At 40.9% G+C, this 17452-nt stretch overlaps 1 protein-coding gene across 1 annotated transcript in view; it reads right to left on the minus strand.

Moving 5' to 3' along the window:
* Window positions 1–1884: 1884 nt before the first annotated feature.
* The window catches only part of LOC107749484 (extracellular sulfatase Sulf-2-like), a 36278-nt gene continuing 20710 nt past the window's right edge, over window positions 1885–17452 (minus strand). Inside the window, exons 3-22 of the mRNA XM_016564656.1 lie at window positions 17161–17400; window positions 16493–16732; window positions 15467–15618; window positions 9805–9974; window positions 8573–8723; window positions 7922–8097; window positions 7702–7830; window positions 7422–7487; window positions 7052–7175; window positions 6743–6941; window positions 5668–5911; window positions 5432–5528; window positions 5252–5346; window positions 5105–5164; window positions 4806–4975; window positions 4545–4687; window positions 4322–4430; window positions 4182–4215; window positions 3096–3149; window positions 1885–2737 (exon numbers count right to left, since the gene is read on the minus strand). Coding sequence (XP_016420142.1) covers window positions 2707–2737; window positions 3096–3149; window positions 4182–4215; window positions 4322–4430; window positions 4545–4687; window positions 4806–4975; window positions 5105–5164; window positions 5252–5346; window positions 5432–5528; window positions 5668–5911; window positions 6743–6941; window positions 7052–7175; window positions 7422–7487; window positions 7702–7830; window positions 7922–8097; window positions 8573–8723; window positions 9805–9974; window positions 15467–15618; window positions 16493–16732; window positions 17161–17341 — 2625 coding nt within the window. The 5' untranslated portion in view covers window positions 17342–17400 and the 3' untranslated portion in view covers window positions 1885–2706. The remainder of the gene's footprint in view (window positions 2738–3095; window positions 3150–4181; window positions 4216–4321; window positions 4431–4544; window positions 4688–4805; window positions 4976–5104; window positions 5165–5251; window positions 5347–5431; window positions 5529–5667; window positions 5912–6742; window positions 6942–7051; window positions 7176–7421; window positions 7488–7701; window positions 7831–7921; window positions 8098–8572; window positions 8724–9804; window positions 9975–15466; window positions 15619–16492; window positions 16733–17160; window positions 17401–17452) is intronic.

The following is a 17452-nucleotide window of genomic DNA, read 5'->3' on the forward strand; positions in this document are numbered from 1 at the left end:
TGAACAGACTTTAATACTGCCTAATTTATCTAAATATCTTGACATGTTGACCAAAAGTAAAAGATGCTATGGTCTGATTAAATCAAAAGGGGAAATGTTACTATTTTAAAACTAATGACAGATAAAGTTGTGAAACCTGTTTTGTTGAATGTCTCGAGATCACTGAACAGCGCTGTAGTTTATTCTTTTCTAGTATCAGATGAGATCAGTCTGAGATTACAGTAAGAGGAATACTAGTCCAAACAGCCAATGTGAGCGAGCTATGTTTATAGTGAAGTCAATTCAATTCAAATCAAATACATATGGTCGAAACAGTTGGCCTCCAGCAGTGATGCTGATTTAATAACACGACTGTCGACAGCAGTAAACAGAGCAAAATATCACATAAGACTGGACCCTCGTGAGTCGTGAAGTCGTGGGAAAATCATCACTTCATTCACACAATCTCCATATTTTCCTTCATACTGACTTATCGAAGATTTCTATAGCAAATTAAGTATTTGTAGTTGCCTGTTAAGTAATAATTAATTTACATAGCTCAAACTAGTTGAGCGGCTAACGTTGAAGAGACACCGCCTTACAGTCTATGGTCAAAACTTGCTACATTTTCAACAAAAAAAGATTGAAACTTACCTTGTCCCGGCCATTGTCCTCACATTGTACGGTTAAACCACAAAAAGTATAAAAGGACAGGGTAAAGATGGTAAAACTTTATCCCCTAGTTCTGTCGGACGTCCTGCGCGAGGGCTTCGTGATGTGATCAGAGCGTTTTTATACAGTCTATGGTTCAGAGTCCTGAATGCTCGCGCCCTTACTGCTGAGGGTGTCTCGTGGGCAACTCTCTCTCTCTCTCTCTCTCTCTCTGAGGGTGTCTCGTGGGCAACTCTCTCTCTCTCTCTCTCTCTCGCTCTCTCTCTCTCTCTCCACCCCCTACACACACAGACAAGCCACTCCGGTTTGCTGCACACTGAGCAAGTGTGACGCCCAAAAAGTTTAGTGAAACAAACTACATATTTTGGGGTTGAATTATACTACACGACAGGTGCAAGTTCAGGTGGAGTTGGATTCATATGTTTGATTGCCTGAAGGGATTTATATCGGGTTGTTCAAAAAGCGCCACCTGCTGGCGAACTAGGCAACATGTTGTAAACGAGGAGCACAAACTTCAATATCCTCAGTAATGTTATTTACTGCTGAAAATACACAATATATGTGTGATGGTTTAAGTTTAAGCTTTCTATCTGGCCTCGCTGCCTGGAGTTGGTTTAAAATGGTCTCTTAGCCTGGCCAGTATGGTGTTTAGCTGATTTAGCTGATCAGCCAAATGATCTCCAGTCAGTCCGGCCAACTAAAAAGAAGAAACCAATTAAGACCAGTTGGTTTTGTTTTTGTTTGGAAGCAAGGTAAAATAAACCATAAGCATAGGCTATCCACCTATAATCCACTTAAATAGAGACCAGCACCCACAGAAATCTCTTTTATACGTAAAAATAAGTCAGAAAATGTATAATACTGCTGAAAATAGTTGGACTAAACAGCCAACAGCCAGGCCAACCAGGCAGAGAGACCAGTATAGAGCAGTTTTAGGCTGGTTTTAGTTGTTATTTTTCCTAATTTCTGTTTAAGTTGTTATTACGTTTTTGTGTTCTTTCTGAGAAAAAATACCTATGGGGAATATAAAAGAAGTACACATGGGTATTTAACACTTTATTCACCAACTACTACACCTTCATTGTTTTCCAAATTTCAAGGCAAAGGAAAACAGCAAAAAGGAAGGAATTTGTTTGTGATGACAACTACACAAATATTTGAAATTTCATTACTATAATAACATAACATCACTCAAACACCGTTTAGTTGGTTATTATTAATAAGTGCATTCAGACAAATGTAAAACCTTTGTTAAACTGAGGGCGCTCTCCTTTCACGAAAAGAAACTCCTGTATGTTCAGTCTGGTAACAAATATTCTAATTTTTACATTAATTGCACATACATTTAAATACATACTATGCAGCATTCAGTTCCAAGTGTTAACTTACATACAGTAGCACCATGTTTCAAAAAGCAACATTTCCATGAAGAGAATCACATAGGTTGCAGTTGACATTAACATCATTATAGCACAGCATGTGTAAAGTATTATGACATTTCCTTGGGATTTTCACTTTGAGAGTAATATTACAATATCCACAGCAGCAGAGAAGTCAGAGCACACCAGCCCTGTGATTAACACAGTATCAGAGTCCCACAGTCTTAAAGGAATGATAAAGAAGTAGTGTTTATTGAAAAATAGATGACAGGTTCATATCTTGATGATGAGCCGTGTGAGTTTTCTTGTCTTTTGAGAGCAGTGAAGGTGATCGATCTTAGCCACAAAATGTTATGTGCTTGATTGGACAGAGACTGGCTCATTAAAAAAAAAAATCCACACCAGAAGTTCATTATGATAAAAAGTTTCTATGATGGAAGTTTTTCAATAAAAAGTTCACAAAAAATGTAGTGAATCAAAAAAATGGAAATAGAAAAATTAATGAACTGCACTGAGAGAGGAAATGAGATGACCACACGGATACGACTATCTCCGATTCCACACTTCATTATAGCTGGACGTTTGCAGAGTTTACTTTGCTGTCCTCGGGTCAGGAGTTCATCGGTTCACATTCCTCACCTCTGCGCATCCTTCACAGTGGATAGTAGAGACAGATCTAACCTACCCATCCTTCCCAAATTTGGCCCCTGAGTAAACAGACAATAACAAATCTTAGTTCTGATATCGGAACTCCAGGTTTGAGCAGAATATGAACAACATAAAGACAAAAGAAAGTCAAGTACAAAATGAGGACAATGTGTAATTATGGCAGTGGGACGCTCTGCACCTCTCTGTACTCTGTTAACACACTTTTTTATCAGTAATGAAGGACTCGTTGTCACGTGTGCATCTAAAGGAATGTCAGGAGAATTGAAAAGCTGCTCATGCAGCGCGGGACAGCATGAACATACACTGTATGACAGAGGGAAGAGGGCTACTGAGGATTTATGCAGATAACTGGCTGGCTCAATTATATTAAGCAGATGGTGTGTACAACAAACTCACATTGATTTGGAGGACGGTTTCTTCACTTTTGGCCTCTTTCGACGATGAAGAGGCCTGAAGCATGTGGAGCACACACACACACAGCACCCCATGCCAGCAAAAACACAAACACATATAACAAAGATAAAAAATAGACAATATAAATGAACTAGATACACACACAGTAATGTGCAAAAGTCTTAGGCTATTAATATTTTCACTAACAAAAAAAAAAAGTTTTTTAAGCCAGTTATTTCTATCCTTTCCTGTAGTGTCAGTATATATCAGTTTACATTTCCAAACATTCCTTTTGCCATTAATTGTAATAATGCAGTGAGATTTCTGACAACAGTCAGCGCTTCACACAGAGATCTGATCTCAACATCATCCAGTCTGTCTGGAAGGACATGAAGAAACAGAAAAAACTGAGACAAACTAAATCCAGAAGAACCATGGCAATGTCTTCAAGATGCTTGAATTAAATTGAATAAGTAAATACTTTATAATAATTAAAAATATTGTAATGATCACACAAACATGTAACTAGATTTTTCATTTTTTTTAAAAGTCTGTTAAGCTCACCAAGGTTGGAAGGCTTGATCAAAAATACAATAAAAACAGAAATATTGTGAAATATTAATACAGTTTTAAATAACTATTCTATTTTAATATGTTTTAAAATGTGATTTATTCCTGTGATGGCAAAGCTGAATTTTCAGCAGCCGTTACTCCAGTCTTCAGTGTCATATGATCCTTCAGAAATCATTTTAATATGCTGATTTGTTGCTCAAAAAACATTTCTTACTATTATCAATGCTGAAAACAGTTGAGCTGCTTAATATGTTTTTTAGATTGTGATACTTTGCTGAATAGAAAATGCTTTATTTTATTTATGAAGCAGAAATCTTTTGTAGCATTATAATTGATTTTACTGTCACTTTTGATAAATTTAATGCTCCCTTGCTGAATACATGACTACTTTCTTTAAAAAAATCTTATCTTTTATCCCTTTAGAACAGTTGTATACACACACACACACACACACACGAATACACATTAATAATAATCTTTTTTATTTAGCCATTATAAACAGGAATGATGCCATACCTGTAATCGTACAAAGAATTTCTTTCTTTACCACCTATAAGACATAATGATGTGTTATTGGGTTATAGATTGTATGTTTACAGATATTATGTTGAAATGCAACATCAATGCTAAGACATTCATCATGTGGCATGACTCACCTGTCTCCTGATTGCACTCTTTGTGACCTTTGCAGCTGCGCAGTTTCATGAGCTGCTGGTGCATGTGATTCACTGCATCACGATCAACTGTGCTCACAGCATTTATCAGCTGCACACAGAAAATAACCACAGTGGAAAGGATGGGGGTCCCCATGATTACTTTAACTCATCTTCTTCGATAATGAAAAAAAAAAGATTTTATAAACGCTTTTGAAAGGCCTACCTGATAAGGGTCTGTGTTCAGATTAAAATACTCTAGGAAGCCAGTGGCAAACTCACAAAATAGGAAGTTATGTGTCTCATTGATAGTCCTCAGACACCAGTAAGTGTTATTGTTGGCACTGGTGCAAGCACAAAATGGCCCCACTGACAACACAAAAAGATAATATAAGTGAAATGACATCATTATTTAATCAAGCAAACATATTTAATACGTTTTTGTGTGAAATATATCAAAAAACTAATGTGATATGCTACGCAGTACTTGTCCAGAAGGGGGCGGTCTGCCAGTGCTGGTTGTCATGGGTGAAGCAGGTGAGGCCAGGCATGCTGCAAGTGTCATTATTATGGAGGCGCTTCAGGAGCTTCCTCAGCTTCTTGCTGCGTTTCTGCTCTTTCATCAGCCACTGTTTCTTATCTTTGGAGGTCATTTTACTAGATTAAAAGAGCAGATATCTTCAGTATAAACTGTAATCAACTGTCAACTATGTTAGATTGTAACATTAGTGATAAGTGATAATGTGTCTTCCTTCAGTTTATGACCAATGATGAATGAAAACCTACTTGACAGAATGCATCTGGCCTGATTTGAGTTTGAACAGTCCCCTATTGTTGTACTGATACCTTTAAAGAAAACATTACATGATTACGTCAATTGTGTGAAATGAAAGCATGCAAACCTTTTATGAAGTAAGAGTGTGTCAGGCTTACATGTTTTGGTTGCATTCACACTCTTTTGGTCGAACCTGCTTTAGATGTCCTTTGACCTCTCTGAGGTTCTTTATTTTGGTCTGCAGTGTCTCAATCTATTTGAAGAGCAAGAATTACCCTACTTTTCACATGGTTGAATGTTTTTATTCAAATCATCTAAGAACGACTTTATAATTTTACCTCATGCTCAATGTGTAGTTTGTGATCTTTCCATGCTTGTAGAGATTTATATAATCCACCATCACACCTGACTGTGTCGTTCATCAGTATTGAGCATCTGAGCAAAAAAGTAATGTTCTTTTTTCAGTTGTCTATCTCATTCATAGAAACCACAGGTTTCAAACAAGTAAGTATGGTTATTAGACTTTCACTGCGTTGTTGTTATCATTCACAGTAACCGACTGTCTGAGTTGTACCTGTAGGTGACTTTAAGAGCAGCAGGTGACGTGAGGGGGTTGAAGTTGTTGTCTGTGGGTCCCATTCCGCTATATTCTACATTTTCTCCATACACTGCCTGCTTTCTCCCTAGCATGAGGCTGGAGGTGAGGTTGAGGGGCTGGTAGCCTTTCTCCAGATCCAGAGTGTACACATTTGAATCCAAGTGATAAGGAATAGAGCGAGCCCAACGATTACGTGGCAAACTCTTCTTGGTCTTCAACTCTGGAATTAACATCGAAATATTGCTTATAGAATTTCTTACTATAAAATTATTTCTTAAACCAATGTTATATTTGCATGTGAAAATAATCAACCACCAGGAGGAGACATTTGCACAGAAAAGAACAGGTGTTTTTTTTGTGTGTGTAAAAAACCATCCACTTTGTACGGAAAAGAGAACCATTTAAAATTCTGCAAAATATTAACTTTTTTGTTCTATAGAAAGAAAAAAAAGAAATATGAGAAAAAAGTAATATTGTACAATATAATTATTATTTAAAACAACTGCTTTCTATCTGAATATACTTGTGATTTATTTCTGTGATTGCAAAGCTGAATTTTCAGCATCATTACTCTAATCTTTTATTATATTTTTATTATAAAAGTATTAATTTCTTTCTTCACACACAAAAAATCTTACTGATCCCAAACTTTTAAATGAGAGTGTATAAATATAATATATTTTATTATATTAGAGTAGATGTTTTACCCATGACCAGTTTGTTTCAGTGAGCTTTTAAAAGCATGAAATGAACCAGTGAACAACAGATTTCAAATCACATACTTCCAGGGGTTCCTGCACCATAAAAGCAATTGTCACTGAGATAAATGGGAATAACAGATACCTTTCTTTGGGCATTATAAACCACCTTCGAACTACCCCTTTTACATTTGGACTATTTTGAATCAATTATATCCATCCACCAAAAAATTAAATTACAATTGGACTTTTCTGTAAGCAGAAAAACAGCCTTCTTACAATTTAACCACTAACCAAGCAAGAACACTATGACACTCTCAGGACCAAACGTGTGAAACTATAGAATGACTCACTCTTTTTAGTGAGTGCCTTCTTCCTCTTGACAGGTACAGTGGGCTCACAATCACAGTGGTACGATGCGGAACGAGCTCCATTGATCTGTCCCCTGTTGGCAGCCATCAGGCCCAAAGCACGAGGTGCATAGAGACCCGCCATCCCTTTACACTTATACAGCCTCGGCATGCCAGTGTGATCCTCAATACACTGCCACTTCTGCACAGAGGAGGAGCGGTTAGTTAGAAAGCACTAGACAAATGGACAGCAGGGAAATCACTGAAAATAATCAAGTGAATATGCAGTGGTAATTGAAAGTAAATATTTACCTGCCCTGGTTGCTCACAGGGCGTCTGGTACTCAGCTCTTTGACACAGGTCTCTGACCCGCTGATACTTTGGCAGCGAATTCTGTTCCACCTCTTTGCCATCTGCTAGCTTATGCAGAGGCTTCCTGTAGATCGGAAACAGATCACATCAGGTTGCCACCCAAAAACAGCAAAGAATCAGATACAGCCCCTATTCAAAACACGCAGATGTGTCCGATGTCAGTGTGCCATCTGGTGTCTCTCTAATGGAGCCGTGTCTAATCAATTTCTGGGGTTAAAAATCTTTTTCAGAGCGATACAGTGTAAGAGTTTGTGATACGGCGTTCAATTAAAAATGCATGGGTTCATCTGGCCTGATCAAATGTACTCACCCCCTCTCTACAAGAAACGAATCCCGCCACACTTTTGCCTTCTTGTAGGAATGAAACCTGGTAAAACTGAAAGAATATGAAGACAAGTTAAATTCAGTTATAATCTGCTCTACAGAAGGCAACAGTGCTGTTATTCAGCTAAAGTCGGTTCAATGTTGATTCAACTCATTTCAATAAGTGTCCATGTTGCATGCATCAATTATAAAACAAATTCAATTCAGCTAAATAGTAGCTCTACAGAATACAATAGTGTCATTATCCAGCACAATTCAATAAGTACCTGTTGACCGGTCTTTCTTTTTCTAACAGCTTGAGGATGGACTTGCCATCCATGTCCAAAGGAATATCCACTCCAGCCATGTCCAGTAAGGTAGGGGCAAGGTCAATGTTCAGGACTATGTGAGCATTACTGCAGGAGATCACAAAGAACACAAAGAATCAACAATGTGTTATTTTTAGCATTTCTCATTAAAGTTGTGAGCTTAACATCTTTGACTCACATGGCACCCGCATCCACATTAGGCCCTCTCAGGTAGAAGGGGATTCGAATGTCAAATTCATAAGGCATTGATTTGCCCTTGACCAATCCAAACTGACCAATGTGATAGCCATGATCAGACATGTAAATGATGTAGGTGTTATCCAACTCCCCGGTTTCCACCAACATATTGTAAACCTGTGGGGGAAAAAATGTTGATCAGATTTTTTTAAAGAAAAAGATAAAGTGAGTACTGAGTATGCATTTATTTGATAAAAATAAAATATATATGAAAACATATATATGTTTTCTATATTAATATATTTAAAACATTATTTATTCCTGTGATAATTTAATGACTCACTCAAAAAGTCAATTCTAGCTATCAATTCTAGTTCCTGAATAAATCAGTGCTTTTGAACAAATTATTCAATTGACTCACTCATTCAGTCACTTGCAGTCACCTACTAGTGTAACGATGTAAACTGCAGAATTTGCACTACTAATGAAAAATTTGCACTAATAATGGACAGACTGATGTAGTGATAAAAACATCCCAGTAGTGGCAGCACTCTCAGAACACCACACTGCCAATCAAATACAAGAAATTGAACTAATTTTTGTATAAAATATGATCATTGTGCTATATTGTGAGGTTAGCATGATCTGTGACCTTCTCGACGCTGTCATCCACTGAAAGCAGGGTCTGCAGCCTCCTTCTCTGCAACATATTGGTGAACTGCATGTGCACAGGCTTCATGGGTCCCGTGTACCGCAGGATCCAGTGCTTGTCTGGATTTGGGGCATGGTTGTAGCTTGGGGTTCTGTGTGGGACATTTTCAGAACTGTTAAAACCTGTTTTCTGTACCACTGGAAGATATTACAAATGTTACATTGTACAATGTATATACACTTTACAGTCCATAAATAAAACTTAACATCGTAGCCAAAGGGAATTTAGAGTCAGTCCTATTTTTTGTGCATATCCTGAGGGTACAAACATCTGTGAATGGAGAAGCTTTGTGTGTAGTGCATTGTATGCTGCTTCATGGTGCTGAACCTGCTGAATAACACTGCTGATAAATTTCATTGTGTTTCCGGATTGAAAATGTCATTGTTGCAAAACTGTGCATTGTGCTGAATTCTGAAATCCTGTTCCATATTGTAATAATAAGCCAATGCATTGTCATCTTTTAGTTTGCACTGTTGTTTGTGAATATTCGATTTGCATAAAGTTGCATTGCATATACCAGCTGCAGCTTTAAGAACGAGCAACTAAAAATCATCATAAAAAACAGTAATAAAATAACAGCAAACTTGTAATTGGGCATGTGTTTCAAAAAATGAGTATGCTAATTTAGAACAGCATATAAAAGAAAAAAAATTGCAGAGTAATGAAACGCTAACCACAAATCAAACAAAAATAACAGTACATGCACCAGCCATGGAGTTTATACCTCTAAGGGGACCTACAAATGAACACCGATGCAACAAATAAATCATGATATTATAATAATAGCACTGTATATCTCTCTTGAGCCAACTCTATAGCCTAATAAACGCATTTGCCGGAGGCGCTATGGAAACAATTACTGTACACAGAATATATAATCAAACCTGTGTTCCTGCAATAAACCAAGAGCAAATAAGTCATAAGGGTTGGTTCATTAAAAGTAGCTAGTATGAAATGAGAATAGTGGCTACAGTACTATACAGTGAGCATTATTTATTAGGTGGTCATATCTCAAATGGCATGAGAACATTTGATAAAGTGCTGAAGACTGAAAAATTTATACTGAATGAGATTTATGAGACCACATAAAGCTGTTCATGCAGACTGAGAATTCTCTTAGTGTGTGTGTGAGAGAGAGTGAAAGAAAGATGAAGAGAAATAGAAAGTCTTACATGTGTTGAGATGTATTGGGGAAGGCGCTGCTGTACTGAGGTGCTGCGTCCTCTGGCCCATGGGGGGCAGCGTGGCTCAGGACCATCATCACAGGCCTGTGTGGGTACATCTTCTTTGACATACGAAAGTAGTTGATGCTGTCGTTTGTGATTACATCTGTGAGATAGTCCTGTAAAAGAAATAACATTAGTCTCTTATGCTTACCAAGGGTGCATTTATTTAATCAAAAATACAGTACAAACAGTAATATTGTGAAATATTATTGCAATTTAAAATTACAGTTTTTATTTTTATACATTTTAAAATGCTAATTATTCCTGTGATGGTCATTACTCCAGTTTTCAGTGTCACATGATCCTTCAGAAATCATTCTAGTATGTCCGGAGCATTCCATTTCGAACGGTCTCTCACATTGCGTTTCTGACGCTTATGGGTAACGCATCCAATAGAGCCGTGCTATAAGCAGGTGCAGACCGAAACCACTCTGCAAGCCCAGCACTGGAGCACCCGCACTGAGGGCTCCTGTAAGCATGAGCCAATAATGAGACCCAAGCCGCTTAGGCTGAGGACTACATGAAATAACCCTCTTCACTTACAAAGGGGTTTAGATAGAATAAAGCGGACAAAATTCATGCCTGCAAGGCAGGGACCTCCAAGTTATAAAAACTGGTGAAGGTAGATGGTGACGACCAGCCGGCAAATATCACCAATAGAAATCCCGCTGGACCAAGCCCAGGAGGACGCCATTCCACCACCTATAGGACACTGCAAGCCCACTGAGGCGTAAGTCAGGGCTATAGCACTAGCACTCCACTATCCAGCGAGATAGTCTCTGCTTCATAACCGGCAGCCCTTTAGAGTGACCTCTGAAGCATACAAAGAGCTGCCCTGTTTCCCTAAATGTGCCAGAGTGCTTAACATACACTCTAAGAGCCCGAACTGTGCAGAGTGGATTAGGACCCTACTCACCTTCTGAATTGGGGAACGTTAGAAGGGTGATGACTTGTGCTCGGAATGGAGTGGAGAGCACTTTTGGCACATAGCCGTACCTTGGTTTGAGGACGACTCTACAGTCGTTAGGCCCAAACTCAAGACAGGAAGCACTAACTGACAGTGCTTGCAGGTCACCCACTCGCTTGACCAACGCAAAAGCCAGAAGGAGGGCGGTCTTAAGCGTCAGGGGCCGCAAGTCGGCTGACTGAAGTTCAAGAAACGCTCCAGTTACTAACGCAACCTCGGTTCCCTGAGATAAGGGAACGAAATTTGCGTCGATGATGCTTATGGAAACTCCTGTTTACTCTGATACTGAAGCCTGATTTGTCCACATTTGTGTATCTGCACAAACCAATGGAGCATCAACCCGCCAAAAGGGGTGGAGCCGACTGCCATTTCGTCAGAATCTTTTGACTGAAGCGACAGTCATAGATTCGTGTGCAGCCTTAGCATGGTGGCCTACGCAATGCTCGTTTCCTTATCTCGGGGAACCGAGGTTACATTAATAACCAGTGTTGGGAGTAACGCATTACAAAAGTAATAATATTACAGTAGTATATTACGTTGCAGGTCACCCACTCGCTTGACCAACGCAAAAGCCAGAAGGAGGGCGGTCTTAAGCGTCAGGGGCCGCAAGTCGGCTGACTGAAGCGGCTCAAAGGGAGGGCCCCGTAGGGCCCTGAGGATTATAGATAAGTCCCAAGTAGGCACAGTATGAGAACGAGGCAGATTCAATCTCCGAGCTCTCCTCAGAAACTTAACGACTCGGTTGTTTCTGCCGATTGACTGGCCAGTCACGAGAGACATAAAATGAATCTCATCGCATTGTCTCCATTAGATTTAGTCAAAGGTGGCGCTCCAGCACCACCAAGTTGGTCATGGCCTTACCAATCGCCTGTTCAGTGGCCTTACTACCGCGCAGAGCCAAGTCAGTCGCTGTGCGCAGCTCTCTGAAGGCATCATCTGGTCGGATTCGTCCATGGTGCGGAGAAGTTTGGCCTGGAACGCTTGGATCACCTCCATCGTGTGAAGCACTGAGCCAGACTGGCCAGCCACTGAATAAGCCCAGTTCGCTATGGCTGAGGTAGTCCTGCAGGGCTTAGATGGGGGCGCCGCATGGGCTTTCAAACCCTTAGGGCCGATGGAGGGCACAGATGCACAGCTACCACCTCTTCCAGAGGTGGGAGCTTGCTATAACCTTGTTCTTCAGCGCCGTCAACAGTGGTGAGTGTGGCAGAAGTAGAAGGATTAACACGGGCCAAGTAGGGGGTGCGCCTGGTGCGTATCAGCTCGCTGTTCATGCTGGGCCATGTTGCTTGTGTCGGAGGAGGGGTGTCGGGTTCTTCGGCGGAACACGCCCACTTTTATGTATCTGAAGCCGTCAATGACACAGAGTCATCCACAACAGCTTCCTCCTCAGACCCGCCGAAGTGAATAAAAGTCGCAGCTGAAGAGGGTCGCTGATCCTCATGTGTAAAGCACACAGGCGAGTTGAGGCATTGCGGGGAGAGTGAAGCATGCGGGACCTGTGCCAGCGTGAGTTCACTCGAGCCTGGTGTTTGAGCCCAGCTGCTCTGCTCTGCTGTTTCCTCCTAGGGGAGGTAGGAAATGGGAGAGCAGGCCGGGGAGGACCGCCTTCATGGAAGAAGGTGATCCACGAGTGGAGAAGGGAAAGACTCATGTTCTCACAGTGAGAACACTCCGTCCCGGTGAACACAGCCTCTGCGTGGGCGCTGCCCAGACAGGCGACTCACCCACCGTGTCCATCTGCATTGTGCAGGGGTTCCTTGCACGAGCCACACTTGTGTCGCAACTTTTGCAACAACGCCGCTGGGAAAATTTGCTCAGAAACTTGCTTTAATAGGTGCCGGATGGCCGCAGGGGAATGCTTCTGGCTTCTTTCGCTGCAGGGGGCTTCTTCTCATGGCAGAGAGCAGCAGGTTGAGTTTCTTTCTTCTTCTTCGGCTTCTTGCTTGCAGAGTGAGTGAGGAGATTATCTTTGTCGCTGAAGGAGAAAAATTCTGATGAAATGGCGCTCGGAGTTGACTTATATGGTGGTCGGCTCCACCCCTTTTGGCGGGTTGAAGTGCAATTGGTTCATGAAGTTACACGAACGTGAACAAATCAGGCTTCAGTATCAAAGTAACCAGGAGTTTCCCCAAAAGCGTCAGCGACGCAACGGGAGAGACTGTTCGAAAGGGAACATTTATTATCATTATCAATGTTGAAATCATACTGCTTAATAGATTTTGTGGAAACTGTGATACATTTTTTCCAGGATTCTCTGATGAATAGAAAGTTCAAAAGAGCAGCGTTTAAATACCCCAGGAACATACCCAATATCTAAAATCTCTAATATTGTTTGACAACTGATATGGTACTAATACATTGTGCAACCCCAAATATGTTGGGTAAATACTGTGAATGAGCTGAACAGATTTGACAGTACTAGTACACACTCTACTGTAGTAAATATCATACAATGTTCAGTCATCCTCTTTGAAAAGAGACAGGAGACAACCTTTGGATAGTCGGTGCCATGCTTTTCTCGGATACCGTTCCGGCACAGTGTGTAGTTGTAGAAACGAGAGTTCTTCACCAGTGCTACCCATTCTCTCCAACCAGGAGGCACATAAGAGCCATTGTACTCATTCAGGTACTTGCCAAAGAAGGCTGTAACAGAAAGCAATTATTTTGAGATCAAAAAATGTCAGACAGGAATAGTTCACCCAAAAATTTAAATTTGCTGAGAATTTACTCGCCCTCAGATCATCCAAGATGTAAGCAAGTTTTTTCATCAGAACAGCATTGGAGAAACTTAGCATTACATCACTTGCTGACCAATGGATCCTCTGCAGTCCAAACAGCTGATAAAAACATTGCAATAATCCACAAGTAATCCACTCGACTCCAGTTCCTCAATTAATGTCTTGTGAAGTGAAAAGCTATGTGTTTGTAATAAACAAATCTATCATTACGAGTCCTATATCCAAAATACAGCTTTCTCCAGTGAAAATGTCATCTTGTCTGAATCAGGAGAGAAATATGCACTGATCAAGCAATGTTTACAAGAAAAAACTGTGCAAAATAGTTCTAAGCCAATAGGTCTTTTTCACTGGGGAAGACATTATTAAGAATTATGGTATTTTGGCTAGAAGCGATGGTTTAAAATTAAAATGCCTAAATAATGGATTTGTTTCTTACAAACACGCACTTTTTAGTTTGACAATAAATTAACTGATGGACTAGGATGGGGGCGCCGCATGGGCTTTCAAACCCTTAGGGCCGATGGAGGGCACAGATGCACAGCTACCACCTCTTCCAGAGGTGGGAGCTTGCTATAACCTTGTTCTTCAGCGCCGTCAACAGTGGTGAGTGTGGCAGAAGTAGAAGGATTAACACGGGCCAAGTAGGGGGTGCGCCTGGTGCGTATCAGCTCGCTGTTCATGCTGGGCCATGTTGCTTGTGTCGGAGGAGGGGTGTCGGGTTCTTCGGCGGAACACGCCCACTTTTATGTATCTGAAGCCGTCAATGACACAGAGTCATCCACAACAGCTTCCTCCTCAGACCCGCCGAAGTGAATAAAAGTCGCAGCTGAAGAGGGTCGCTGATCCTCATGTGTAAAGCACACAGGCGAGTTGAGGCATTGCGGGGAGAGTGAAGCATGCGGGACCTGTGCCAGCGTGAGTTCACTCGAGCCTGGTGTTTGAGCCCAGCTGCTCTGCTCTGCTGTTTCCTCCTAGGGGAGGTAGGAAATGGGAGAGCAGGCCGGGGAGGACCGCCTTCATGGAAGAAGGTGATCCACGAGTGGAGAAGGGAAAGACTCATGTTCTCACAGTGAGAACACTCCGTCCCGGTGAACACAGCCTCTGCGTGGGCGCTGCCCAGACAGGCGACTCACCCACCGTGTCCATCTGCATTGTGCAGGGGTTCCTTGCACGAGCCACACTTGTGTCGCAACTTTTGCAACAACGCCGCTGGGAAAATTTGCTCAGAAACTTGCTTTAATAGGTGCCGGATGGCCGCAGGGGAATGCTTCTGGCTTCTTTCGCTGCAGGGGGCTTCTTCTCATGGCAGAGAGCAGCAGGTTGAGTTTCTTTCTTCTTCTTCGGCTTCTTGCTTGCAGAGTGAGTGAGGAGATTATCTTTGTCGCTGAAGGAGAAAAATTCTGATGAAATGGCGCTCGGAGTTGACTTATATGGTGGTCGGCTCCACCCCTTTTGGCGGGTTGAAGTGCAATTGGTTCATGAAGTTACACGAACGTGAACAAATCAGGCTTCAGTATCAAAGTAACCAGGAGTTTCCCCAAAAGCGTCAGCGACGCAACGGGAGAGACTGTTCGAAAGGGAACATTTATTATCATTATCAATGTTGAAATCATACTGCTTAATAGATTTTGTGGAAACTGTGATACATTTTTTCCAGGATTCTCTGATGAATAGAAAGTTCAAAAGAGCAGCGTTTAAATACCCCAGGAACATACCCAATATCTAAAATCTCTAATATTGTTTGACAACTGATATGGTACTAATACATTGTGCAACCCCAAATATGTTGGGTAAATACTGTGAATGAGCTGAACAGATTTGACAGTACTAGTACACACTCTACTGTAGTAAATATCATACAATGTTCAGTCATCCTCTTTGAAAAGAGACAGGAGACAACCTTTGGATAGTCGGTGCCATGCTTTTCTCGGATACCGTTCCGGCACAGTGTGTAGTTGTAGAAACGAGAGTTCTTCACCAGTGCTACCCATTCTCTCCAACCAGGAGGCACATAAGAGCCATTGTACTCATTCAGGTACTTGCCAAAGAAGGCTGTAACAGAAAGCAATTATTTTGAGATCAAAAAATGTCAGACAGGAATAGTTCACCCAAAAATTTAAATTTGCTGAGAATTTACTCGCCCTCAGATCATCCAAGATGTAAGCAAGTTTTTTCATCAGAACAGCATTGGAGAAACTTAGCATTACATCACTTGCTGACCAATGGATCCTCTGCAGTCCAAACAGCTGATAAAAACATTGCAATAATCCACAAGTAATCCACTCGACTCCAGTTCCTCAATTAATGTCTTGTGAAGTGAAAAGCTATGTGTTTGTAATAAACAAATCTATCATTACGAGTCCTATATCCAAAATACAGCTTTCTCCAGTGAAAATGTCATCTTGTCTGAATCAGGAGAGAAATATGCACTGATCAAGCAATGTTTACAAGAAAAAACAGTGCAAAATAGTTCTAAGCCAATAGGTCTTTTTCACTGGGGAAGACATTATTAAGAATTATGGTATTTTGGCTAGAAGCGATGGTTTAAAATTAAAATGCCTAAATAATGGATTTGTTTCTTACAAACACGCACTTTTTAGTTTGACAATAAATTAACTGATGGACTAGTGTTATGTAGATTACTTTTGTATTGTTGTGATATTTTTAACCAGCTGTTTGGGCTCTTATTCTGACGGCACCCATTCACTACAGACGATCCACTGCTGAGCAAGTGATGTAATGCTAAAGTTCTCCACATCTGCTCTGATGAAGAAACAAACTCATCTGCATCTTGGATGGCCTGAAGGTGAGTAAAATTCCAGCAAATTTTCATTTTTGGATGAACTATTCCTCTAACTAAAAGCAGTTTGTGAACATAGCTCTGTGTTGTAAAAATACTGCACACAAATACATGCTGTCTACTAACCCATCCTATAGCCTGAATTGTTGAGGTGGACAGCAAAAGTGTGCGGTTCATGGTGAGCCTGCCAGGACGGTGATGAGCAGTTCTCGTTGTTGGTGTAGGTATGGTGGTTGTGCACATATTTCCCAGTCAGGATGGAAGATCGAGAAGGGCAGCACATTGGAGTGGTGGCAAACGCATTGGAGAAGTGAGTGCCGCCCTGCATCATTATGCGCTTTGTTTTGTTCATGGCCTGCATTGAGCCTTTAGGGAAAAACGGGGAATATATATAGATTCGAAAAAGAGGGAGACAGAGAAAAAGAGATCCAGATTGTTTTATGTAACAGATGCTTGACCATAAATTTCCTCCCTAAAAGGGTTTGAATGAAAAGCCTGAACAAAGACCAGCAGCAAGGCCATTATGTTGCCACTTCAGTGATTAAAGTGCCAAAAAACGAGTAGAAAAACAGCATGTTTGGCACAGTGGACCTCAGCACTTGGCTGATGCTACTGGACTGAATGTGTAAGATGCCCTTATGCTAAGAAAAGAATAAAATTATGTGATAATGAATTGTGAATCATACTCTGTATAAACTCATACATGATGTCACAGTATGCACATACTCACAAACGACACAAAAACACACAAAAACATACCCACATACAAAGAGAAACACAAATGGGAAACACACCAAGTTCAATGTCCTGGTCATCAGTAAGAATGAGAATGATGTTTGGACGAACATTTCGGCGATCCCTCTGAAGTCGAGACCTCAGTCTCTTGCCAGAGAAGTGCATGGTTCCATCCGAGGGGCAGAGGAATGTCAGGATGAAGACAAAAATAAGGGTGGCTGGTCTCCACCCAACTGCCATGACTTTAACCTGTCTTCCACCTCCCACACTTGTAAGAAAGATCACGGTTTCTTCTCAACCTGGAGAACAAAATAAGTGTAAGTGGAATTTTTACAGGGACCATATCAAACA

The sequence above is a fragment of the Sinocyclocheilus rhinocerous genome, unplaced genomic scaffold (genome assembly GCF_001515625.1).
Source record: "Sinocyclocheilus rhinocerous isolate Xijiao unplaced genomic scaffold, SAMN03320098_v1.1 scaffold889, whole genome shotgun sequence".
NCBI lineage: Eukaryota > Metazoa > Chordata > Actinopteri > Cypriniformes > Cyprinidae > Sinocyclocheilus > Sinocyclocheilus rhinocerous.